Source organism: Ahaetulla prasina, chromosome 2 (assembly GCF_028640845.1).
Source record: "Ahaetulla prasina isolate Xishuangbanna chromosome 2, ASM2864084v1, whole genome shotgun sequence".
Lineage (NCBI taxonomy): Eukaryota > Metazoa > Chordata > Lepidosauria > Squamata > Colubridae > Ahaetulla > Ahaetulla prasina.
Window position 1 is genome coordinate 80,828,100 of NC_080540.1, and position 27,122 is coordinate 80,855,221.

Below are 27,122 nucleotides of genomic sequence, written 5' to 3' on the forward strand. Positions count from 1 at the left end.
GTTCGTAGCCCATTTTTGCACACAGCTAAAGCTACCTGCTTCAGAGGTACAGATACTGCAAAAATTCCAGCAAGAGCTGGTACTGGCTCTTCATGGGATGGCACAGCAGGCTTTTCTGCCTCTTATTTTTTGAAGAGTTTCCTAGATAATCTCACAAGTGATACTAGGAAGTAGAAGAGCCTATCGTTTGTGAGATGCAGTTTCTTTAATAAACATTTCTCTCTCCATAGCTTTACAGATGAACCTGAATCCTAGAGAATATTTGGTCCCCACTGTCAGTTCTAACCTTCAGCACTTTCCCCCTGGCTCCTCAGGGAGGCTGGCAGAAAGCATGGAGAGCCATGAAATCAACATTCATTTTTCCAAGATGTGGGATCCATACTCACGTTGGGAGGAAGCAGAGAAACCAGGTAAGGGAAGGGAAGCTAGGGATATAGCTGTAAACAAGGAAGTGTATCAGACCTCTCATTTCTTTGTAACATCATGTCACTTCCAAGTCAGGTGATTTCAAGGACATATATATGCCGAACTATTGGCAACAATATAGAGATGTCTTTTCATTTCTTTCTTCTGGAATTACATTTTACTTTCCAGTGTCTCTACAGGCTCAGTATTTCCTGGTGATATTAGCTAGGACCAGCCCTACTTAGGCTTTCAAAATCAGCCAAAATGACCTAGGTGAGGGGTGTCAAACTGGCAGCCCGCGGGGCGGATGCGTCACATGCAGGCCACGCCCACCCCAGCTCTGCGAATAAGAAAAATGTCATGCAACATCATGTGACAGCAATGTGACACTGCAAGTTTGACACCCGTGATCTAGGTCCTGCCATTCTACATAGTCACTTCTTCAAAATATTTCTTTTCATACTTTGTGTCATTCTATTCTGTTCTATTCTATTCTATTCTATTCTATTCTATTCTATTCTATTCTATTCTATTCTATTCTATTCTATTCTATTCTATTCATCAAATGCAATTTGAACTGATGTTAGATGATCTAAAGTTCAACAGCTCTAATGGTATTTTCCATACAATTATTATTATTAATAATTAAATTATTTTTATTTCTGTTCTATTTCTTTTCTTTTCTATTCTATTCTAAATTTAAAAAATGTTTACTTATTACCTAATACGTTCTTGACAAATAAATAAATATATATATATATAAATAAAAAAACAATTTCAGATTAAAAACTGAAGAAATCCAAATCACAGCACTATTAAAGCCAGACAAGGTGGCAAGATAAAAAGTTAAATATCAAACAGGATCATTCTGAATATCATAACTAAGATGGCTTCTGATGCCCTTCAGAATATTAATAATTCTGTGGAAGGACTTTACAGAATGTGTGTGTGTGTGTGTGTGTGTGTGTGTGTGTGTGTGTGTGTGTGCGCTCTTTCTTTTAACAACAACAAGTATGCACCATTTAATTATTTTTCCGATTACTTGAAATAGAACAATTTCATACCACCCGCCAAACAAATCAAATGGATGGTGGTCTGTGGTCATAACAGGGCAACCTGGCACTGCAAATATGGCATAGATCTCCAATTGATAGGGCTATCAGTTTTGCACTGCCAATCCTAGATGATCACTAGACAGTAGTAAGTAGATACCAAAAATGTTAACTCTTTTCTTCGTGTGGTGATTGGTTAGAATTTGCATGAGATGAACAGGTGGCCCCAATATAGATTTACTTTTCATCTCTCGATCTTTGTCATAAAACACCAAGAAATTTTAGCAAGAAAAAGTTGTAAAAAGGGCTCCCTTCTCTAGAGTGACAACTACTGTAAAACCATGAAGTCATTTTGTTCAAGAAGAATCACAACGGGAGATCAGATCTATAACTTTCACAGGATTCACGTCTTTTTCAGAGAATAGCCAGATCAAAAATTATTTCATTTCACACCATACAACTCCTCCATAATCACTGAAAATGGGAGTGTGGTGTGTGGTGAAGTATTAGGTAACGGTCTAAATTCGGGGTTTTCCCCAATATTTTAAGATCCAAAAATTTTAAGTAAAATTTACTTAAATTGCACTGTTGTTCATGCACTGGCCTGGATCCCAATTTCTTCCCTTTAAGCTAATATTTTTACAGTTTGAGGAATGTTCTGCGTGCCAGAACTCCAACAAAAATGATTGGGTGCTGGAATCATTGACGTCTAATGGTTGAGAATGTTGTATGCAGTATACTTGTGATTGTTAACATCAAGTGTTCCTGTTAAATACTGGACTATGACATGGTTAGAAATGGATTCGTCTACCTTATGACATTTTGTTATTTTTAAAAATTCTTCAGAAGCTATGTGGGCCTCTATTGTGCTAGTCTAGGACAAGTGTACATATATAGACAAATGTTAACAGGTCCTCTTGAGAGGAAGGAGGGAAGGAAGGAGGGAGGGAGGGAGGGAGGGAGAAAGAAGGAAGGGAGAAGGAAGGAGGGAAGGAAGGACGGACCATTTTTGAAAGAAGACAAAAAATTCACTGACTTTAGGGCAATGAGAAGAAGCTCTTTAAGGAATACACTTGTGTTAATCAGGAAGAAATAAAATAGGATTAACTGGAAATAAGAAATCTTTAATTAACAGTAATGGAAATCTTTTGCAAAATACATACGCATGCACTTATCAGGAGGACCATGGACATGAAAACCATTATTTCTCATTAATAGAGATTTTCTGTGCACGGGGGATACTTCCTTCTTAATCCTCTGCCCAGCAAATTGCAGAAAAGCTGGTCTCAGCAATGTGAAAGAACTCTAATATGGAATCAATTTTTATGAACAAAAGATTCAAACAACAGACAAAAATACCATTTTTTAAAAAAATAAATCAGATATTGTTTACCAATGTTTCCAAGATTAGATTTGTACCTTGCACTGGTATATACTACAATTCAAGCTTTCTATTTGTGGTAGAATTATTTTAGCTATTTTAGTACTGTTGCTTGGTAACAATAAAAAACATGCCAATCAAGTCTTTTTTCCTCCGCGGGGCTGCCATTTGACAGCTTCCTTCTGCCCCTGTCATTGTGTTTTTAATGATCCACAGTTGCAGCAGAAGAAAATGCTTACAATTGTGTTATCCACAGCTGTCCCTACTGATTTCTTTTGTGTCACATCAACTCTCCCTAAGTTGACTCCCTAAGTTTTTAACCAACAGCCCTCTGCACCCTCAGCATCATGGCTTTATTTGTCATTTAAAAGCACAAGAAAAAACAGCCAAGGCAAACACAGTTGCAGCCAAGGGCAGAAACCGAGTCTTCCCTATATATATTAGAATATCTTGTGGTCCAAAGTTTGTTTCCTCCACCCACCCCACAAAATATGCCATATAAAACATTTTAAATCAGTGCCAAATGAATAGAAAAGACAGAGCTGTAAAATTTGAGAGGCTGAATGGCTGCGAATCCATCTCTTGGAAGCTGTGAAGACACTGTCCCAAACTGTCTATGGTTTTTGTGCCAGTAAGAGACTAAACCAAAATGAAAGTTTAGACAGGCAGGTGGGAACAGTGGAAGCAGCCTGATACTGTTGATCCACCAGGCCACTATTGATGGTTTGAGTTCTGAGCAGGAGATTTTTTAGCCCAGCCCTATCTGGAATTGCAGCTGAGACGAACTTCTAAATTCAAAGCTTGTGAATTTACCTGAGGGAACATACCTCCCACAGAAAATGCTCAAGACCTGTTATATTTTTTGTTCCATACTGTGGCAAATAATGGTTTTAAACAACATGAAGGCAAGATTTTGATGAAAAGTGAGAAAAGAAATTCCTACCAGTAAGAACAGTTTGACAGTGGAACCAATGGTCCAGCGGGGTGATGGCTTCTTCTTCATTGGATGCCTTCTTTTCTAGCAGAAACTGGACTATCTGGAATTCTTTCATTTGGATTTCTTGCACTAAGTGGCCTTTGGACTCCATGAGCTAAATGGGGCTTTTCAACACTATTATTCCATTATGTACTCTATGATTCTATTTGTGTCCCATGGCCCTCATATTGCAAGAGAGTGCAATGCATCTTCCTAACAACAGAAGGCACAGATGTCTGAACAAAGGAGGCAAGCAGGAACCTCAAAACTGGGAGGTAGAAAATGTGGTATGGGTTCCTGTCTGGAACCCATACCACATTTCAGACATCAATACAATTGAACGTGTCCAGAAATATTTTACAAGAAGAGTTCTCAACTCCTCTGAATACAACAAAATACCTTATTCTACCAGACTTGAAATCTTGAATTTAGAAAACTTAGAACTCCGCCGGCTTCGACAGGACCTGTGTTTAACTCATAGAATCATCTATTGCAATGTCCTTCCTGTTGAAGACGACTTCAGCTTCAATCATAACAATACAAGAGCAAACAATAGATTTAAACTCAATGTTAACCGTTTCAATCTTGATTGCAGAAAATATGACTTCTGTAACAGAGTTATTAGTGCTTGGAATAAATTACCTGACTCTGTGGTCTCTTCCCAAAATCCCCAAAGCTTTAACCAAAAACTATCTACCATTGACCTCACCCCATTCTCAAGAGGTCTGTAAGGGGCATGCATAAGAGCACAAATGTGCCTACCGTTCCTGTCCTATTGTTTCCTTTCATTATATCCAACTAATATAGTTATCACATACTTATGCTCATATATATGCTTATATATTATATAGTTATTTTCATGCTTATGCTTATATATACTGTTGTGACAAATAAAATAAATAAATAAATAAATAAACATGTCATTTGCTGCTTAATAAGCAGTAGGACACTATTGTACCCTGAGTTGAGTTCATCACTAGGAGGAACTTTTTCACACCTGTGAAAAAAAAGTCCAATAAACTGTAGGAGACTTCAAGAAGCCAGCCCTTGAGGAGATGATCTAACTCTGCAAAATACTTTGAATCCAAACCAAGTAACTAAATTGATCCAGGTTCCATATAAGAATCAAACATAGCCAGAATGAGCAAAAGTGAGGAGAGAGGCTTCTTTTCCTTTCTAAAGTATAGGAAAATTGGAAATCTCTAAAAGGGAACAGTTGGTTCCCAAAGCTAAGGAGATCTTTAATGGAGAGGAAGAGCAGACTATGAATCAATCTTGAGCATCAAACAGAACCCCGAAGGCCCACAAACCAAGAATGAAAAATACACTAAGTTGCATGTGGTAGCTATTTTGAGCTCACTTCAAAGTGCTGGCAATTCACATCCAATTTGTTTGGAGACTGGTCCAACCTTCTAGATCAGCTGCAGACTCAAAGGCTCTGCTTGGGGTGTTATGAACACAGCCACACATCCCGTAACTTCAGCTCAAGGGTGCTCCTCTAATCATTATATAAGATCCCATCCTCAGGCTGCTGGTTTCTTCTCATCTTTCATAACCAAGGCCACCTAATATTGGAGTTTACTGATCTAGTGTGAAGGTGGTGGTTTGCATCTTCTTCCCGCATGACCTTCCTATTTGGTGATGATTGGGGTCTGCCTAGGATCTGCCTAGTTGCACTGCAGGCTGTGTGTTATGGGTGCTGCAGATAGCCTAGAGTGCCCCACTGAGTGATTAGTCTTTCCATGGTGACTTCTTTCTACATTGGTCATCACATATAAAAAGGAAGCTTTGACTGACAGATTGCTCAGCAGCAAAAGTACCTTTCTACCCCCTGCACAGGTCACCTATAATGTCTGATTTATGGATGGCAGAGGGTACCTGGTGAAGCAGGATCCCCCAAACAGTTTCACCTGTAGGAAGTCCATGGGATAAGCAGGGGTTTCTAGGGAAAGCAGGAGCAGAAAGTCCCTACCTACCCAATGAATTAACTTTTGAGAGTTGGATAAAATACTAGTCATCTCTTAAAAATCATACCTTTTCCTGCCCCAACCTGTCTTGGGGAGAACAAATGGTGAATATTTCCCTGCTGAGAATGAATCTGCTTAACCCTAACCCTAACCCATTGATAATAGATTAACAGAGTTGGAAGGGACCTTATAGGTCATCTAGCCCAACCCTTGCTCAAGCAGGAGACCCTATACCATTTCTGACAAATGGGAGTCCAATCTTTTCTTGAAGGTCTCAAGTGATGAAGCTCCCACAACTTCCAAAGGCAAACTGTTCCACTGGTTGATTGTTCTCACTGTCAGACAGTACTTCCTCATCTACCTTAACTTACATACAGTAAATAGGGCATCACCACTCAACAACCTTATTAATGAATATATATATATATGAAGAAGAAAAGAAAAACAATAGGACAGGAACGGTAGGCACGTTTGTGCTCTTATGCACGCCCCTTATGGTCCTCTTAGGAATGGGGTGAGGTCAATAGTAGAAAGTTTTTGGTTAAAGCTTTTAGGATTATGGGAAGAGACCACAGAGTCAGGTAAAGTATTCCAAGCACTGATGATTCTGTTACAGAAGTCATATTTTCTGCAATCTAGATTAAAGCGGTTAACATTAGGTTTAAATCTATTGGTTGCTCTTGTATTATTGCAATTAAAGCTGAAGTAGTCTTTAACAGGAAGAACATTACAATAGATGATTCTATGAGTTAAACTTAGGTCTTGTCAAAGGCGACGGAGTTCCAAGTTTTCTAAGCCTAGGATTTCAAGTCTGGTGGGATAAGGTATTTTGTTGTTTAATTTGGGCCACTTCATAGACAGAAGGAAAATGTATCCAACTGGCTACCTGGATGAGCGCAGACACCAAGAGCTGTTAATTACTGGAACAAGAGACCCAGCATTGTTTGAAGAATTCCTTCCCTATGTCCTTCTTCTTTCCCATATTTTTTATGATAATTTTCAACATATCACTTTGGGGGAGTTTTATCTCCAAGGACAGCACCCAATCTTTAAAACCAGGAACAAATACAAATATGGACACTCTGTGGATGCAAAACTAATCTCAAATGCTAGCCTGTTTAGGGAAGCTGAGTGAACTTGTGCAAGAACAACAATACATCGAAGGCTGACTCTTCCCAACAGCAGATCTATTCACGTGGAGCTCATCAAATTAGGTATAAGACCAAGCTGGGGATTTTCTTCCAGCTAACCTGTGTCAGTTGTTTTGTGGCCACTTAAAGATTTGTGGGTTTCCGTTCTGCTCTGCTCTGCTCTGCATACTGAATCCAGTGTGAGCAATTGCTCAACACTTGGATAATAATTATTTATTTTAAGGCAACAATCTAGATATGCTCTCCTCTGCCAACTGGGCCCTGCAACATGGGATGCAGCTTCAGTAACAGCAACTGCAGTGGAGCAAATGTGTCTTTTAGGCTTTTCACCATTGCTGTAGACCAAGATGGAGAACTCTTATCTAACAGAGATGTTAATGGATCCCATCTCCCAGCAGTCATAGACAATGTGGCCAGCAATATGAATTGCTGGAATTCAAATCCTACAACCCTTGAACAGCGAGATATTCTTCCTCTCCTACCCTGAATATTGACCTACCATACATCCTATTACTCACAGACAAACTCAGAATCTGAAATACCGTAGTATTGCAAGAGCAATGCTCAGAGTACTTGAGTAATTTTTGTGCAATAAAAAAACCCATGGTTTGGTCGTGAATTGGTAATGACTCTATATGTGTCAGAACTAAGTCATTAAGGTTGTATAACCACCACCACCACAGCATATGCTATATATTTCCAACTGATAACTCACAGTATACAAAGAGAACACTCTGGCAGGGTCCTTCCACCTTCTTTCAAAAACTGTGGCATGTGAAATTTAGTCTTCAGTGGTGTCAGTGTTTAGGTGTAGTTCTGCAGCTTTCATCTCAATCCACTCTTCTGACTGTGGGAGTGCTGTTCCCAGTTCAGGCTCCTTCTACATTGCGAAGCATTTGCCATTTATAGAAAAATGACTGGCACGTTATTTACCGTTACTAAGCAACTCAAGCAGGAGTTGCAATAGTTGGGTTGGTTTAGGGATTGGAATGCCTGGCGGATGGATGGATGGATGGATGGATGGGTACCTTTTTTTCACATTCCCCCTTGCTGACAAAAAGTTTCTTTTTACCCTTAGTGCAAGCAGAGTCAGGGGCCATTTGGAGACTGAAAGCAAAGTCTCCAAAGCAATTTCATGTTTCCTCTCAAGGTTTGGAATTTGGGGATGTGGAAATGAGGGGCTTTCCAGATTCAACTCTCAGCAGCACAAACAGCATTGTGGGTTGTGAGAGATGAACTGTACTTCCCCTGTCTCAGAAGCATAAATTCCCTAATCCTTTTGCAAGGATTATTGTATTTAAAATAATCACCCAGTCTTTCCAAGCAATCACACTTCAAAGCACTATGAACAGCGAAAGTAATACAAACTAAATCTACACATTAGATTTAGTGTAGATTTAATGTGTAGATTAACCTACACATTAAAACAATGTTTAAACAATCCATGTTCAGTAAAAAGGTAGTTGGAGGACAGGGCGAGAAAACAAAATCGAACTGTTCATCCTACATTTTCCTGGGGAAGGCTGGAAAATGTAATGATTCACCAGCTCTGTAACAGCAAAGGCGTTTTGTTCCATTTCCTGATCCAAAATTGCCAGGGTCGGATCACTGAGAGCAAAAACTTGAGTCTGGCTTGGTAGCTAATTAGCAGCTGTTTTAAAGCTGTGGTTTAATGTGTGCATCACAACCAGGTTGCCATATCCTCCACAATTTAGGGTGGGCCACAGAGAGCACTGGAAGAAATTAAACATGAAGTTATCAGTGTGTTGTTGATCATGCTGTGACTCAAGAAAGACATTAAGTTTATGTAAATGTAGAGAAACCTGTAATGTATCTTTAAATGTTTTGGCGGGAAACAAGCACGTTGCTGATTGGTTGTAGCCGCCGGCTAAACTGTATTTAAGGAGAGGTTTTTCCCCAGCCCGGGTGCTGGGTTCATCATATATTAAAGAGCTGTTGTCACTACCCTGGTCTCCTGCCTCGTTACTGCCCAAACTTAACACTGGCGACGAGGATGGGATCTCGAGGCTAAAAGCACCAGGAACGAGCTGAACGCACGAAAGAATCGAACCCAGCAAATTCAGGGCGGAAACGCAGAGATGGCCAGCTACACACCGCCCGCGCCGTTTGACCCATCCAAGGAGAAATGGGGAACGTACATGACCCGTTTCGAGAGCTTCCTCGAGGCGAACGAACTGCAAGGAGTTCCAGATAACAGAAAAAGGGCATATTTCCTGAGCCACTGCGGTCCCGAGGTCATCGACATCGCAGAAGCCCTGGCAGAGCCAATGCCGGTACAATCGGTATCGTGGCAAACGCTGCAGAATCTATTGAAGAACCATTTCGTGCCGCCTCCGTCCAAATATGTACGGCGTTTTGAATTTGGAGAGCGCAGACAGCAAGAGGGCGAATCCATCAGCGATTACATGGCCGCCCTGAGGAAAGCCTCAAAGGATTGTGGGTACCGAGATTTGGATGAGGAACTGTTAGAGCAACTCATCCGTGGGGTCAGGGACATTCGTTTGCGGAGGCGGCTGCTATCAAAAAGCAATCTAACGCTGGCAAACGCTCTGGACGAAGCCAGAGCTCATGAGATGTCCACCCAAGCAGCGGAAACCCTACAAAAGCCGCTCACACCAATGGCGAGCGCGAAATCAACCCCGGTCCACAACGAAGAAATCCAGACCGAATCAGACGGCGAGGATGAGGAAGGAGTTTTCCACACCGGGAGAATGAGCAAAGAAGACCGGGATGAATGCGGAAGTTGCGGAGGGCAACACCAGCGTCAACAATGCAAGTTCAAGGACGCTACATGTCGGCGGTGCGAGAAGAAGGGGCACCTGGCTCAAGTCTGTCGAGCACCCCAACCTTCCCGCCGAAAATTCAAACCAACCAATCAGAGCGCGGGATCGGCAAGGCGACCCGTGATTGGTCAAAACAAAAAGGGCGCGAAGTCAAATCGAACGACCGTGATAGTGGGTCGTGCAGCAACCCGCGTAGAGAAGAAAATCTTCACAAAACCGAAAATCGAAGGAGTGCCGTGCCGACTGGAAGTGGACACAGGGTCAGCGATCACAATCATGTCCTGGGACACTTTTGCCAAAGCTTTGCCCAAAATCGCCAAACGCCAACTGCACACACAGCGGCTAAGAGTTCAAGACTACCAAGGGGATCACATCCCTGTTCGAGGACAACCTCCGTCCGCGTCGATACGGACCACACAAGAAGACCCTGCCCATCACAATAGTCGAAGGGACCCTGCCAAGTTTGTTGGGACTAGACTGGTTCCGTGCGTTGGGCATGGGAGTGACTGGCATCTACAGAAATGACTTTAACCTAAAGGACACACTCATGGACAAATTCGAAGATGTTTTCAAGGACTGCCTGGGCAAGTACAATGGGACCCCTATTTCTTTCAATTTAGACCCCCAGGTAGCCCCAATACGGTTAAAAGCAAGGAGGGTCCCTTTTGCCCTTAAACCCAAGATTGACAGGAGATAGACAAACTCATCAGTCAGGGATACTGGTGCCAGTCGATCACGCAAAGTGGGAGGCAATCGTCACCCAGTGAAACCAGATGGGTCAGTTAGAATCTGCGCTGACTACAAGGCAACGTTAAACAAAGCCTTGCAAAAGCGCTTACCGGTCCCGTGGTGCAACACTTGCTGCACTCGCTGGGGCAAGGCACGCGTTTTGCCAAATTAGATTTGGCCCAAGCCTATCAACAACTGCCTGTAGGCGTAACACAGCGAAGCCCAGACAATTGTGACTCACAGAGGTGCTTTCAAGTGTACCCGGTTACAGTTTGGGGTGAGTGTGGCACCTGGTCTATTTCAAAATTTAATGGGCGACTTCTGCAAGGGCTCCCGGGGTAGTCCCTATTTTGATGATGTATTGGTATCAGCGAAAATTTAGAAGAATTGGGGGCGTTTGAGAAAAGTTTTGGGCATTTTCGGTCAGCGGTCTAAAGGTTAAAGTGAACAAATGCCAAATAGGGGTAGAATCCGTAGAGTTCTTGGGCTACAGAATAGACAAGGAAGGAATCCACCCACTGAGAGCAAGGTCAAGGCAATAAGAAAGGCTCCAGCGCCCAAAAACAAAACAGAGCTACAGGCATTCCTGGGTCTAGTGAACTTTTACGCGGTCTTTTGAAAAATAAGGCAACCGTTGCCGAGCCGCTACATAAGTTACTGGGAAAGAATACTGTTTGGTCTTGGGGAAAGGCGGAAGCTAGGGCTTTCGAGCAGTAAAAACCTACTCTCGGCGATAGCTTACTGATCCAGTATCATAGCACAATGCCATTGGTATTAGTTTGCGATGCTTCCCCTTACGGGTGGGTGCTGTGCTCAGCCACAGGCTTCCAAATGGCACAGAAGCCCCAATAGCCTTCTACTCCAGAGCGATGTCCTCGACAGAGGAACTATAGTCAGTTGGATAAGGAAGCTCTAGCTATAGTGTCAGGGTAAAAAGTTTCACGAATCGTTTTGGTAGAGACTTTGAAATTGTTACAGACCACAGACCACTGTTAGGGTTACTGGCTGGCGACCGCCCAACGCCTGTGGCACTTTCGCCCGATTGACCCGATGGACTATCTTTTAGCCGCCTACTCCTATAAACTGCGGCATCGGCCAGGAAAAGAGTTGGGGCATGCGGACGCGTTAAGCAGATGCCCACTGCCAGGGCGATCGAGACCCCACTCGGGGCGCCCATACTGTTAATTGACTCTCTGGACTCTGGCCCAGTCACGTCTAAGGAGGTGGCTCGGGCGTCATACCAGGACATTATTTTGAGAACTGTACTTGGTTGGGTACAAGAGGGTGGCCCGCTGCGCGGGCGGCGTTTTAAAGAGTTTGTAAAGCGTGGGAACTTTCGGCTCAAGGGGTGCCTGCTATGGGGGATCAGTGGTGATCCCAGAGAAATTGAGGAAAAGGGTGTTGGATCTCCTCCACGAGGTCACCCAGGGATCGTGAGGATGAAGGGTCTAGCGAGAAGCTATGTGTGGTGGCCTTAATGGACTCGGAAATTGCTGAAAGGGTAGGAAATGCCAGGCCTGCCAGGAGTCAGACCGCTACCCCAACGGCCCCGGTTCGGGAATGGGAGAAACCCCAAGGGCCCTGGTCTAGAATCCACATTGATTTTGCGGCCCTTCCACGGCCAAACCTTTCTGGTAGTAGTCGATGCCTACTCCAAATGGCTGGAAATCATTCTCATGAGATCCATGACAGCCGAGGCCGTGATCTCAGTCCTCGACACCTATTTGTAACCCATGGGTTGCCCGACACGTTAGTATCCGATAACGCCCGCAATTCACGGCAACCCAGTTTGAGGAGTACTTGGCAGAAGAGGGCATCCGGCATGCCCTCTCGGCGCCTTTCCACCCTGCGACGAATGGCCTTGCAGGCGTTTCGTCCGGGCGCAAAGAGGCATTGTCAGACTCAAGCCAGGCGACTGGCAAACAAAATCGATGTTTTCCTGGCGTCAACACAGAACCCCTGTGTCACAACCGCAGAAGCCCAGCAGAATTATTAATGGGCAGCTCAGGTGCCCACTAGACCGTTTAAATCCAAACTATACACGGAGGGTTACAAGGGGACTCGAAAAACAAGAGGAATGGACATAGGCGACCAGTGTGGGCACACAACTATGGTGAAGGCCCGACCTGGGTAGCAGGAAAATCCTAAACATAACAGGTCCAAAATCATACTTGGTGGAGATAAAGACGGCCGGGTATGGGCGCCACATAGACCAAATAAGAAAGCATAGCGAACAATCCGAATTAGACGAAACAGGCCCTGACTATACAATGTTTGAATCCACAGCTGACTCAAACCCGGGGAAATCGCAGGACTTATCTGAGTTCCAGGAGGTCCAGCGACGCCAACAGGTTCCATTAGAAAACAGCAGGGACGACTCGGCAAATAATCCAGGGCCGGATGGCCTAGAGGAGGAGTTGAGAGGAGCAAACAGCCCCTCCGCTCAGCTCGACCCACTCCCAGGGAATGAATTGCGCAGGTCCGAAAGAGTCAGGAGACGCCCAGTCTATTTGCGTGATTACGTTGAAAAATAATATGCAAATATCATGTAAATATTGGTAAAGTGTTTTCTGGGAGGGAAGGAGTGTAATGTATCTTTAAATGTTTTGGCGGGAAACAAGCACGTTGCTGATTGGTTGTAGCCGCCGGCTAAACTGTATTTAAGGAGAGGTTTTTCCCCAGCCCGGGTGCTGGGTTCATCATATATTAAAGAGCTGTTGTCACTACCCTGGTCTCCTGCCTCGTTACTGCCCAAACTTAACAAAACCTATTCTCCCGAAGTTCAGGAATGCATTCAAGATACATGTTCGTTGTCAATTTTTGAAATGTCAGCATGTTCTAAAAACGTGATGATGGAGCAATATGTTTCTACGTGGCCTAGATTTAATTACAAAATGTAACTGACTTTATACTGATACTACACAGAACTTTCCCCCCCTTAGTTACTTTTTCTTCTTTTAACTTTAGTCCCTGTAATGTAGGTAGATTTCACACACACACACACACACTCGTTTTTGAGGCACAATCACTGGTATTTCTTTTTGTTATTGTTATTTGTTTGTTATGATGAAACTTAATTGTAACTGATTTAAAAGGCCATCTGGAGCTCCTACATAAGCTTTCCCACTGTGCAGCAACTACATGGAAAGTTTAGTGCTGTGGAAAAATGAAATGGAGCACCAGCAGGTAACAGTTGGATAGTCTGTGGGTGATAAAAGTTGAACTAAATCTACTGCATGACTGTATTTAATCTCTGTTCTTCCTTTGCAGCCCTTCGCAAATGTGCAAGAACCAGATCCATCCTTATTTCCTGTCTCAAGGTCCCCTTGATGTTTGCCTTTTTATACCTGTTTGTGTGCTCCCTTGATGTACTGAGCTCCGCTTTCCAGCTGGCAGGAGGTGAGGTTCGCCCTGATACTTGCCTGCCTCGCCACTCCTCTCCACCCACCTTCCTCCCTAATGATCCCTCAGAACAAAAGTGCTACATGTCCTTCTTAGTGGGTTCCCCCTCCTGTCTGTCTCTGCTGCTGGCATGGGTGCTGTTGGAGTTGGGCTCTGAAGAAAGAAGCTAAGGGGCAGCTGGTGGCTCAGACTGCTAAGACAGTCTGTTATTAACAGCAGCTGCTTGCAATTACTGCAGGTTCAAGTCCCACCAGGCCCAAGGTTGACTCAGCCTTCCATCCTTTATAAGGTAGGTAAAATGAGGACCCAGATTGTTGGGGGCAATAAGTTGACTTTGTATATAATGTACAAATGGATGAAGACTATTGCTTGACATAGTGTAAGCCGCCCTGAGTCTTCGGAGAAGGGCGGGATATAAAAAATGCATTAATTAATTAATTAATTAATTAATTAATTAATTATTTACATTTACATCCCGCCCTTCTCCGAAGACTCAGGGCGGCTTACATTGTATAAGGCAATAGTCTCATCCTATTTGTATATTTATATACAAAGTCAACTTATTGCCCCCCCCCCCAACAATCTGGGTCCTCATTTTACCTACCTTATAAAGGATGGAAGGCTGAGTCAACCTTGGGCCTGGTGGGACTCGAACCTGCAGTAATTGCAGGCAGCTGTGTTTAATACCAGCCTTGTCGTAGTGGAAGAAATACATGGCGTGAGAAACATGTAAGTTAGGAGGAGTATAACTGCTGTAAGGAAGTAATCTTGGGTAAAAGAAGATAGACAAGATTTACTTAGAGAATAACAAGGTGATAGGGAAACCTTCGTTATTTAAGCCCATCTACAGTTCGAAACCTTAGCATACTGCTCTCCATTGTGGAAACAAGGCTGGTCGGTCAGGGAACCTGTGCTGTTGTTGCACAGATCTGAGTCAGAAGATGAAGAGAGGTGAGTTGAGAGTAGAAGGAATGGTTGAAAGCCCTGGGAGTGTGAGTAGGAAGCATGTTATCAGGCAAAATAAGTCTTTTGGACAAGAAAGGAGATCAAGGTGCAGAAGACACCTTGGTTAATTATTTCCCCATCAATGGGGTCAGTAAGTTTATTAGGGCAGAAAGCTGGTGTGCGTAAAGTTGAATTTCAATAATTTTACTAGAGATTCATGTGACTTCTTCCCTCCCCTCCAGGTGTTTTTCTGTTCCTAATGAGAAATCCATAATCTCTTCTCCATAAGGGCAAATTTTGTTCACGAATGGAAAACGTCACTTCTGATTAGCAAACGCTTTGAGGGCATCCTCATTTGTTCAGCTCTATCCCACATCAGCGACAGTATATTGCAATAATTCTACCGTATTTTACTAATATGTCTGCTCTTTCTCCACTCCTCAAATTTTCAGGGTCTCTTTTTTTAAAACTAGCATTTCAGTTAAGCACCACAGTACTAGCAGAAATGCGAAATTGCTTATTTTATTTTTATTTATTTATTTATTTATTTTGTCACAACAATATATATAAGTATTATACAGAAAAGATTATATAGTGTATAAACATATATATGAGTAAATAATAGGAGGAATAAGCATATATATATATAAGAAGAAGAAAAGAAAAACAATAGGACAGGAACGGTAGGCACGTTTGTGCTCTTGTGCACGCCCCTTATGGTCCTCTTAGGAATGGGTATTATGGTATCAGTACTGCTCACAATCCTTATACAGAGAAACCGACTTCATGTTTTCTTCATAAACGACTTAGATGAGGGAATAAAAGGGGAACTCACCAAATTTGCAGATGATAATAAGCTGGCAGCAATAACTAACATCCTAGAAGATAGGCTCAAGATCCAGATGGATCTTGACAGACTTGAACAAAATGAAATTCATTGTAGAGAAAAGTAAAGTCCTACACTTAGGTAGGAGGAAGAACTTTCTGACAGTGAGAACAATCAACCAATGGAACGGCTTGCCATCAGAAGTTGTGGGAGCTTCATCACTTGAGACTTTCAAGAAAAGATTGGACTGCCATTTGTTAGAAATGGTATAGGGTCTCCTGTTTGAGTGGGGGGTTGGGTTAGATGATCTGCAAGGTCCCTTCCAACTCTGTTAATCTGTAAATCTTCATTTTAGCAAAAAAGAAGGGAGCTTTTAAATAGTTGCATTCATAGAATTCCTGAAGATTTCTCCATCCCATTTCCAGAAAGAGCTCATTAATCTTGAGACTGGAATCTTTTAACTGGGGTAATAATGCACAAGCTATATGTTCAGCTAGTAATTAACAGAGTCTAACTAGAACTTGCTTTATGAGTAAGCTGGACTAGACTTGATGCCATATGCTCAGATCTGTTTTGCTACTCTCTGTTTTGCTTTCCCCCCCAGGTAAAGTAGCTGGAGATATTTTCAAGGACAATGCTATCCTCTCCAACCCAGTGGCAGGGCTTGTGGTAGGAGTCCTTGTTACCGTCCTTGTACAGAGTTCCAGCACCTCCACATCCATCATCGTGAGCATGGTTTCCTCAGGATGTGAGTAATGCTGATGGACTAAAATCAGAATCTGGCTACATGAATATACAAAACAAGTGGCTCCCCTGACCCCTGACCCTTTCCTATTTCCTAGTTGATCGTGGCATAGCTATATAGCTTTAGTAGTTATTCTTCTTTTGCATCAGGAATAGGAACTTTTGGCCTCCAGATGTCATTGAACTACAACCCCTAGTCCTCCCAATCAGACAGTCCTAGAGTTGTATCTAATTGTAAGAGGTCCCAGATTTTTCTCTTCTGGTAATATTTGTATTGATAATGACATAGAGGGCCTGATACAGTGGTGAAATTCAAAAAATTTTTTACTGCCGGTTCTGTGGGTGTGGCTTGGTGGGCGTGGCAGGAGAAGGATACTGCAAAATCTCCATTCCCACCCCACTCCAGGGGAAGGATACTGCAAAATCCCCATTCCCTCTCCACTCCGGAGGGAAGAATATTGCAAAATCTCCATTCCCACCCCACTCTGGGGCCAGCCAGAGGTTGTATTTGATGGTTCTCTGAACTACTCAAAATTTCCGCTACCGGTTCTCCAGAACCTGTCAGAACCCGCTGAATAGCACCCCTGGCCTGATAATAATGTCATTGCAATTGTGAGGAATTAATACATTGGCGTGTCTGATGGAGATATACATAGGATTGAAGAGGAAGAGTCTGGCCAGGAGGAAATGTGTGCCTGAACTCTCATTCTGTTTAGGATGCTATGGTGGCATCTTCCAGCCAGAGTTCTCACCAGGTGCTCTTTGCCCTTTGCTCTCTAGTGCTGGAGGTAGGTTCAGCCATCCCCATCATCATGGGCTCCAATATAGGGACCTCAGTCACCAACACCATTGTGGCACTCATGCAAGCTGGCGACAGAAGTGAATTTAAGAGGCAAGTATTATTGGGTGGGAGACGGGAGTCCAGTAACTGCAGATGGAGACGAGAATGTAGCCAGCTTCTGCCTTGGAAAGAAGGCCGGTTGTGTGTCTGGCAGAACTGGATGAAGAACAGGAGCAGGCTGGCCGAAGGAGAAAGTGCTCATCATCTATAGGAGGATGCCAGTAGACGTCTGAGGTTGGGGGGTGCTGGGGCTACAAACCTAAGTCAGGAGTAATGAAGAACAGGCATGTGTTAAACCAGGAGTAATTGGTAATTCAGGTAAGCAAAACGAATAGGCAGAAGTGGGGCTCAGAGACACTTCTGCAGTACAGATAATTTGGATGGATGCTCAGATAGGACCCATCCATATACTCCATGCCACGACTCCAATATTTCGCAACAGCAAAAGCTTCTCTCTTGTCTAACAGGGCCTTTGCAGGGGCCACTGTGCATGACTGCTTCAACTGGTTGTCAGTACTGATTCTGCTGCCTCTGGAAGTGGCCAGTGGCTATCTGCACCACATCACCAAAGTTTCTGTGGCAACTCTCAACCTGCGCAGTGGACAGGATGCACCAGAGCTCCTGAAAGTAATCACGGAGCCCTTCACTGGCCTTATTGTCCAGGTATGTGTGCTATGCAGGGACGCAGTGGCTCAGGGGCTAGGACATTGAGCGTGTCGATCGAAAGGTCGGCAGCTCAGTGGTTCGAATCCCTAGTGCTGCCGTGTAATGGGGTGAGCTCCCTTTACTTGTCCCAGCTTCTGCCAACCTAGCAGTTTCGAAAGCACATAAAAATGCAAGTAGAAAAAATAGGGACCACCTTGGTGGGAAGATAACAGCGTTCCGTGCGCCTTTGGCATTGAGTCATGCCGGCCACATGATCACAGAGACGTCTTCGGATAGCGCTGGCTCTTCAGCTTTGAAACGGAGATGAGCACCGCCCCCTAGAGTCGGCAACGACTAGCATGTATATATGAGGGGAACCTTTACCTTTACCTTCTTATGTGTGCTATGCCAGGTGGAGGATTATGTCACTAAAGATCTGGAGGGTACAACTTGGGAAAAACTAATCTAAATTCTTGGTCTTTCTCCTCGGAGATCCTTCTCGGTTTTCTATACAAGTGGTCCTCAACTTACTGTATAACCATTTCTTTAACGAAGTTACAGCAGCACTGAAAAAAAGTGACATAGGACCGATTCTTGCATAGCACCCCCATGGTCACATGATCAAAATCCAGGCACTTGGCAACTAGCACTTGGCCACCAGCAACAGTTATAGCATCCTGGGGTCAAATGATGGCCATTTGCAACCTTCCCGGCTGGCTTCCTACAAGCAAAGTCAATGGGGAAGCCAGTTTCACTTAATATGAAATATTAATAGTTATGTTAATAGCTAGAAACGTAATAGTTTCACCATCTACTGTTCACCCCATTCCTAAGAGGTCTGTAAGGGGTGTGCATAAGAGCACTAGCGTGCCTACCATCCCTGTCCTAATGTTCCCTTTAATTTTATTCATTTTATGTATTGAATTCATGCTTATACTTATATATATTATTTAATATGTACTCGACAAAATAAATAAATAAATAAATAATTCACTTAGCAATTGCAGGGATTCACTTAACGAAAGTGGCAAAAAGGTCAGCCGTGACTCATTTAACAGCCACCTTGCTTAGTAATGGAAATTATGGTCCCAACTGTGGTTATAAGTTGAGGACTACCTGTACAGTAGCCTTGGGAGGTGGGGATGAGAGAGGTATCTTCCACTCTTGCCACAATTTAAGGATTTTTCTTGTTCCCTTCAGCTGGATAAGTCAGTGATCACAGGGATTGCCACAGGCAATGAAAGCTTGCATAACAGAAGCCTGATTCGGGTGTGGTGTGAAGCGCCAGCTCCAAAGGTGAGAATTGTGCCAAAGAAGAGAAAGTAGACCATAACCTACTACTAGATAATGTAGAAAAATGTGGGTTAGACAGCACCACCACCAGATGGATTCGTAACTGGCTGACCAACCGCACTCAGTGTGTAGTCCTCAACGGAACTACATCCACATGGAGGGAAGTATGCAGTGGAGTACCCCAAGGCTCTGTTTTAGGCCCAGTACTCTTCAACATCTTCATCAATGACTTGGACGAGGGAATAGATGGGGAACTCATCAAATTTGCAGATGACACCAAGCTGGCAGGAATAGCCAACACTCCAGAAGATAGGCTCAAGTTACAGAAAGATCTTGACAGACTTGAACATTGGGCGCTATCTAACAAAATAAAATTCAACAGTGAAAAAAGTAAGGTTCTACATTTAGGCCAAAAAAACAAAATGCACCAGTACCGTATATGTGGTACCTTGCTCAATAGTAGTACCTGTGAGAGGGATCTTGGAGTCCTAGTGGATAACCATTTAGATATGAGCCAGCAGTGTGCAGCAGCTGTTAAAAAAGCCAACACAGTTCTGGGCTGCATAAACAGAGGGATAGAATCAAGATCACGTGAAGTGTTAGTACCACTTTATAATGCCTTGGTAAGGCCACACTTGGAATATTGCATCCAGTTTTGGTCGCCACGATGTAAAAAAGATGTTGAGACTCTAGAAAGAGTGCAGAGAAGAGCAACAAAGATGATTAGGGGACTGGAGGCTAAAACATATGAAGAACGGTTGCAGGAACTGGGTATGTCTAGTTTAATAAAAAGGACTAGGGGAGACATGATAGCTGTGTTCCAATATCTCAGGGGTTGCCACAAAGAAGAGGGAGTCGGGCTGTTCTCCAAAGCACCTGAGGGTAGAACAAGAAGCAATGGGTGGAAACTGATCAAAGAAAGAAGCAACTTAGAACTAAGGAGAAATTTCCTGACAGTTAGAACAATTAATAAGTGGAACGACTTGCCTGCAGAAGTTGTGAATGCTCCAACACTGGAAATTTTTAAGAAAATGTTGGATAACCATCTGACTGAGATGGTGTAGGGTTTCCTGCCTGGGCAGGGGGTTGGACTAGAAGGCCTCTAAGGTCCCTTCCAACTCTGTTGTTATGTTATGATATATTGTGTTTTCTGCATTTGGAGGCCTAAAGGAAAGGATCTGCTTCACCCCTGCTTTGGGAAAGATTTGGAAAGGAAGAATGGTACCTTTGGGAAGCACCCTTTAAACCTCATCCCCCCAAAAGATGTGTGGCCTTGCTGCCTGCAAATTTCTTTAGGCACTCAAAAGTGGAATAGGGCAGATGCTGCCAAACAGATTCTTAATTTTAAACTGCTTGCACAATGCTCGGAACATGCGTAACTTTGGGAATGCAGTCACTGAAAAAGCATTTTGGGAAAAATGAAACCCAAGGAAGGAAACAGCAGCAAAACAAGAGGTTGGGAAATGTCTTTTTTCCTAAGGGAGTTAAACAGATGTCACTGCCCTGGAACTGATGCTAGATGAGTGCTGATGGATGAAATATGACGATTGTTAGGGAGGCTAATTGGTATTAGCAATATTTTGCCTGCAAGGATCACTTTTGAATGAACAAAAGGAGTGAGATGGAAGGATTGGAATGTATTAATGGCATTATAATAAAGCTGTTTTTGACGGGAAATGATTGGGTGGGGAGGGGATTCCTCACACATCTTCCCAAAGTTCCAACAAAATGTTAGGATGAACCGCTTTTTTCACAGATTTCTTCAGCAGGCGCAAGAGGAAGTTCCCTAAACTGCAGCTCCCTTATGCCAAACAGTCTGGAAAGTGCTCGGAACTTCAGCAGTGCCATGCCACAGAAATGTAAGCACCAGCAACTTCATGCAACAAAGCTCTGAAAGAAATGGCTACAGGTGCCACAGGTGCCCCCGTTCTTCCTGTCAGGCCACAAAAGCAAGAAAGGTGGGGTGGGGGAAGCAGGCCTCTTGCCCTGACCTCTTGCGCTCCTTTGTTCAGGCAATCACCTGTTTGTGGACTCCTCCCTGCCAGACTTGGCTGTAGGACTCATGCTGCTGGCTGGATCCCTGGCTGTACTGTGCACCTGTCTTATGATGTTGGTCAAACTGCTAAACTCTCTGCTCAAAGGCCAGGTGGCCAGAGCTATCCAGAAGGTCATTAACACAGGTGGGCTGATAGACTGGTTCTCTTCCCCACCCAGGTTGGAGATTTCTTGGGTCAAAAAGTTTAGATGTGGGGCCTCTGAAGGGCACCAAGTTCTTGTAGTAGAGCCCACCTATGTGACTCCTCTCTTCTCCTTGCTGTTTCTGACATTGTACTGATTTGGGCAGATCTCCCATCACCTTTTGGATGGGCCACCGGTTACTTTGCCATGCTTGTTGGTGCCGGGATGACATTTGTTATGCAAAGTAGCTCTGTCTTCACTTCAGCAATCACCCCTCTCGTAGGTAAGTCCCTCTATATCTTCCCTTTCCCCACAATCCCAGTAGCAACTCAAGAGGGAGGGTCTGTGTTGTACAAAAGAAACTCAGGATGAGATTTACCATATTTTTCGGAGTATAAGACACTCTGGACTATAAGACGCACCTACCTTTTTTTGGTGAGGAAAACAAGAAAAAGAAATCTGCCTCTGCCTCCCAGCAATTTTGCCTTGTTCCAGCAAACAGCAAATAGCCTGCTTTACTTTCATTTTTGTTTTCAGCATAGCTTGATTAGCACAAGAAAAAGAAATCTGCTCCCAGCAATTTACCTCCTTGCAGCAAGCAGCGGAGGCCCACGCAGCAATAGGCAATGGCAATCCCTGCAGCCTGAAACAGCTGAGAGTCGTGAGGCCGATCCAATAGACAATCAACTTGTGCTAATTAGGCTGTGCTGAAGCTGAAATGGGCTGTTTCTTCTTGCTGCTTGCTGCAAGGAGGTAAATTGCTGGGAGGCAGAGGCCAAAGGGTGGGGGCCAGTGGGTGGGCGGGGCTACATTCGGTGTATAAAATGCACCCAAATTTTCACCCCCTTTTAGGCAAAAAGGTGTGTCATATACTCCCAAAAATACGGTACTGTGGATTTTTAGCCCCCTGCATGAGAAAAAGAGAAACACCAATCTGCTAACAATGTTTCTTAGCTGCATCTGTCCCATCCACCATAGCAGGAGGAAGTCAGCCTGGGTTTAATGGTATAGCTGCTCTGTGATATATGGAATAAATAAGCAAGATATTACTATTATACTTAAACAGGATGTAATGATGTAATGATTTGAAGGCACAGCTATCTCAGAAATTACTGAGATACAAGGTGCTGTACCTATATTCACATAACGTATTTAGCCAGATCAGCTAGAGGTGCATAAGCAACAACCTTGATAAGTGATCAACTTGGCGATTTCTCATGGCTTAATGTGGGTTCAAATCCATCTTGCTTGGTTCAGAATAGACCTCATAGAAACATGGAAGGAATAGTCCATATTAGAGGTCATCTAGTCCAGTGGTCACCAACAGGTGGTCCGTGGACCACTGGTGGTCCACAAGAAAATATTGGTGGTCCACAGAAAAATTATTTTGTGCGAAGACTGTAGGGAAGCACCACTGGTTGCAAAGAGCTAGAGGTCTTGTTCCAGTGAGACTGCATCATGGCCTGGAACTGGCTGTCCATCCTGGCCTGCCTGCGCCGGTGCCTGGCCTTGCACTCCCACAGGTCTTCTCTTTGCTTGGAAAGCCTATGCTCCTAGTCCTCAATAAGGTGCTTCTGCTGAGCCTCCTTCTCTGCCAGATCAAATTTCAACTGAGCCAGCTGTTTTATCAACTCTTCTCTTGTGGTGGCTGCTTAGCTCCAACAACAACTTCCTATTGGGGTCCTAAGGAGTCCAGGTGGGCAGGTAAGGAGTAGCTGGGAGGGGAGGGGCGAATAGAGGCCAGTGAGGTGCCCCTTGATGTGAGTAAGTTGGCTACGCCCACCCAGTCACATGACCACCTAGCCAGCCAGTCATTAGGCAGATCATATTAGTGGTCCGCAGGATTTAAAATACGGAATTTAGTGGTCCCTGAGGTCCAAAAGGTTGGGGACCCCTGATCTAGTCTAATCTTCTCCTTAGTATAGGATACAAAGCCGGATAGTTTATTCACTAACCTGTTAAACAAGATGACTGAACAGGGACAATGAGTAACTGGACCAGTGGTGGGATTCAGCCGGTTCTCTGGATCGCGTGAACTAGTAGCTCCACCCACCCACCCGGATGTATATGCGCAACTACTGCACATGTGCAGAAGGCCTTGCGCATGCGCAGAGGTGGCGCGTGCGCTCCCATTTGTGAACCGGTAGGGAAGGTAAGTGAATCCCACCTCCGAACTGGACTCATCTTTAGGAACTCTGCTTCGGTGGAATAAGGAGGGCTGCCTTTGCACTGCTGTAGTGTGTATTGTGGGGAAGGAAGTTGTCGCTTTCTGACTAGCTCCTCTTTTCTTTTGTGGGACAGGTCTCGGGGTGATTAGCTTAGAACGTGCGTATCCCCTCACTCTTGGTTCTAACATTGGAACTACAACCACGGCTATCCTAGCAGCCCTGGCCAGTCCAGGGGATAAATTGGCCAGTGCCTTGCAGGTGAGGAGATGCCCTCTTTCTATTCTGTTGAACTGGAGATGATGGCTTATGACAATAGATTTCCCAGCCGAAGGATTTCTTTACATGCCACTAAGGACTGCCATTCCCACCCTCTATAACCACCACCACCCAAGGAAAGAACAGCAATGGTAAAGCAGAGAGGCACGAGAATGAATCAAAAGTGAAAGGGCTACTAGGTTCCTTTCCTTGCTCTCTCCCCAAACCCCGTGCCTGGCATGCATTTCTTCCGAATGTTGCGCCCAAGAGAACTGCTAATGTTTCTGGCTTCCCTTCTCAGATTGCTCTCTGCCACTTCTTCTTCAACATCTCTGGGATTTTGCTGTGGTATCCCCTGCCTTGTACTCGCCTCCCAATCCGCATGGCCAAAGCATTAGGTGAGCAGACAGCCAAGTATCGCTGGTTTGCTGTCTTCTACCTGATTATCTGCTTCCTCTTGTTGCCGTCGTTGGTTTTCGGACTCTCCGTGGCAGGGTGGCAGGTGCTGGTCGGAGTGGGAGCTCCGTTCCTGATTCTCCTTGCTTGTGTGGCCGTTATCAACATCATGCAGTCACGAAGCCCCGATCAACTGCCCAGGTGGCTTCAGAGTTGGGACTTCTTGCCCTACTGGCTTCATTCTTTGCAGCCCTTGGATGGGCTGATGACCAGAGCCACGGCGTGTTGTGCTGCCCATTGTTCAGGTAGCCAAGAGGACTGTAAAAAGAAATCACCAGAGATTAAGGTCGGAAGAGGCTTGCCAAAGCCTTCTGTTTTCTTCATGGAGGAATGGTCTCCACCACCAAGACTCTCACCCCAGCTGAATATCCTGCCAACGCAGCGTGCTAGCCGCCTGTGATTTGTGCTGGAGCACAGCTCTGCAGACAGTGGTGCTCAGCAGACAAGCAATAATAAAAGAAAAAGCAGGACAAGAAACCGCATCAGCGCAAATATTGGAGCTTGTGCTGATGGCTGCCCTCCTCACTGGAGCACTGCCATGGCCACGTGTGTATTCCAGCCAATATAGATTCATGTCTCATTGGGCAGAGCTTTTCATGGGAAATATGCCTGTAACTGGCGTTTGGTAATCACTGTGCATATCATTTTGACACGAGCATCAATGAATGAGTGCAAAATAATCAGCGTCTGGATTTACATGAAGTGCAGGAGAGTTTCTAGTACTTACAATGCAGCAAAAAACTCACCACTCTCGATTGCCCTTAGCACCTGTGTAACAGGAACTCCATATACTCAGAAGTTATTTTGTAGCAGAACTGTAGGTCTCCCTGAGTAGTGTTTACTCAATGTGCAACACATTTGCAGAATTACTCATAATGGTGCTTGGAAGATATTTCCCTTTTAACTTGACAAAAAAGGTCCTTCAGTTGTTTGATGACAACTCACATCATCTCAAAATCATTATATGTGCTAATTAAAACTGGTGGGAATTGGAAGCAAAAACCATCTAGAGGTTGTTTGAACCTGTAGAACACCTACTTCATTTTGTAGTATCGTCTTAATAGATTCTGACCATCAAATCCTTTATGAGCAAGAAAGTAATAGAAACTGGTGCAATGGTGTTTCTTAAAAAGTCCCTATAATAATAATTTTGGAATCACTAAGCAATCAGTCGCTACGTTTATACCACTTATATTTCTGCTGGGCAGTTATAGATCACTTCAATTTGGGTTCCAGGAAAATTCTAGAAATAAATCTGGGGAGACATTTGTTTCTGTACTTTTACTACAGTAGATAAGAGTTCTCATAATTTTCATTATTCCAGTGAAAATACAGATTGTGAAGAATTTGATGTGTACTATTTATAAACTGTGACACAATATTCTCTTGGCTGCCGCTGAATGTCAGCTGAGGTTGAACCAATAACATGATGCAGATCAGCAACTGACAATCCTAAAACAGGAGCCATTTCCTTTGATTTTTCAGTTTTTAAGAATAGAAAACTCTATGTTAACAGACAAACTGATCACATAAGAAAATCACTAGAGGGTGAGGGAGTGAATCTATCCCATTAGCAGACCCTGAACATGGTTTGAATTAGGAGTGCAGCCACCGCTTTGGATGTTTTGGTTGCTTTTTAAAAAATAATAATTGCAAGCACTAGGAAACTTTGTAATCGTCTGTGGATCTTCTTCATGTCTCATGTGTTCACATTTACTTTAGGATTATGTCACCAGAATGTGCACTCTGTCATTTTTACCTTTGCTTTAGCATATAATCTCAAAGCACCTTGTGTTTCTGCTTCTGTCGAGTTTGAATTTGCAGAGTTTCTTTCAGATTTGTGTCCCCTGTTGCATAATTTGAGCATCCAGATGTGTTTCTAAGTCACTTCTTCAGAAATAAAGTTCACTGATAAATCTGTTCTTAAAGCGAGCTATAATATAGTATATAATTTTCTACTTGAATGATGAGGTCCCAAGAATAGCATTACTTTTTGAAGAAGAAAGTACACTGGACATTTACGGGCCTAGTTTCAGCGTAAATAGAAACCATTGTTACTCCGTGTATTAACACATTGCACTATTTTATTTGCTATACAAACTTTTCTTTCTTTTTTACCTAATGAGAAGATCAAGCTTTTCTTCCTGGTTAACCACAATTCTTAAACATTTGAACTCAAAAGAACTGAAGTTTGTTTACGCAACGGGTTTTGAATGCACTGCCTATGTCCAATATTGTGATCACCCAGCCATATTATGAAACCCATTCCATGATTTACAGATAGTTCCCGGCTTATGACCACAATTGAGCCCAAAACTTCCATTGCTAAGCAAGACAGTTGTTAAGTGAGTTTTACCCCCATTTTACAACCTTTCTTGTCACGGTTGTTAACGGTTGTCTGGCTTCCTCTTTGACTTTGGTTGTCAGAAGGGCGCAAAAGGTGATCACATGACCCTGGGATGCTGCAACCATCATAAATTAATGCTAGCTGCCAAGCATCCGAATTTTGATCATGTGACCATGGGGATGCTACAACACTTCCATTTACAACAGTTGTAAAAAAGGGTCATGTCACTTTTCCCCCCCCAATGCCATCATAATGTCAAATGGTCACTAAACGATGGTTACAAGTCAAGGATTATTTGTACTGCTGTGCAAGTGAATGGAACAATATCGTTTTGAAAAAGTGCCCCCAAAGGCAAAATCCTGTCCCTTGTAATTGGGCAGCAGAATTCTTGACAGTAGTTTTTCATTAAGAAGTTATTCCCACCAGTATTCAAACATAAAGAGGTGTTTTATTCCAATAGACGAACTTAAAGGCAAAGTACATTTCCCTGCCACAAAGCAACAGTGGGAAGAAGACTTCAGTGAAGGGTTTTGAACAAAGCCCTTAGCATAATTGGA

At 43.6% G+C, this 27,122-nt stretch overlaps 1 protein-coding gene across 1 annotated transcript; it reads left to right on the forward strand.

Annotated features, from left to right (window-relative positions):
• The first annotated feature begins 331 nt into the window (after positions 1 to 331).
• SLC34A1 (solute carrier family 34 member 1) lies at positions 332 to 25,955 on the forward strand. Its single transcript, XM_058167846.1, has 11 exons — positions 332 to 410; positions 13,736 to 13,864; positions 16,243 to 16,386; positions 17,163 to 17,274; positions 17,691 to 17,886; positions 19,069 to 19,164; positions 20,918 to 21,020; positions 21,174 to 21,341; positions 21,506 to 21,622; positions 23,641 to 23,765; positions 24,064 to 25,955. Exons 1-11 carry the CDS (start codon positions 332 to 334, stop codon positions 24,616 to 24,618), a joined length of 1,824 nt encoding a protein of 607 aa, XP_058023829.1. The 3' UTR covers positions 24,619 to 25,955.
• The last annotated feature ends 1,167 nt before the right edge of the window (positions 25,956 to 27,122 follow it).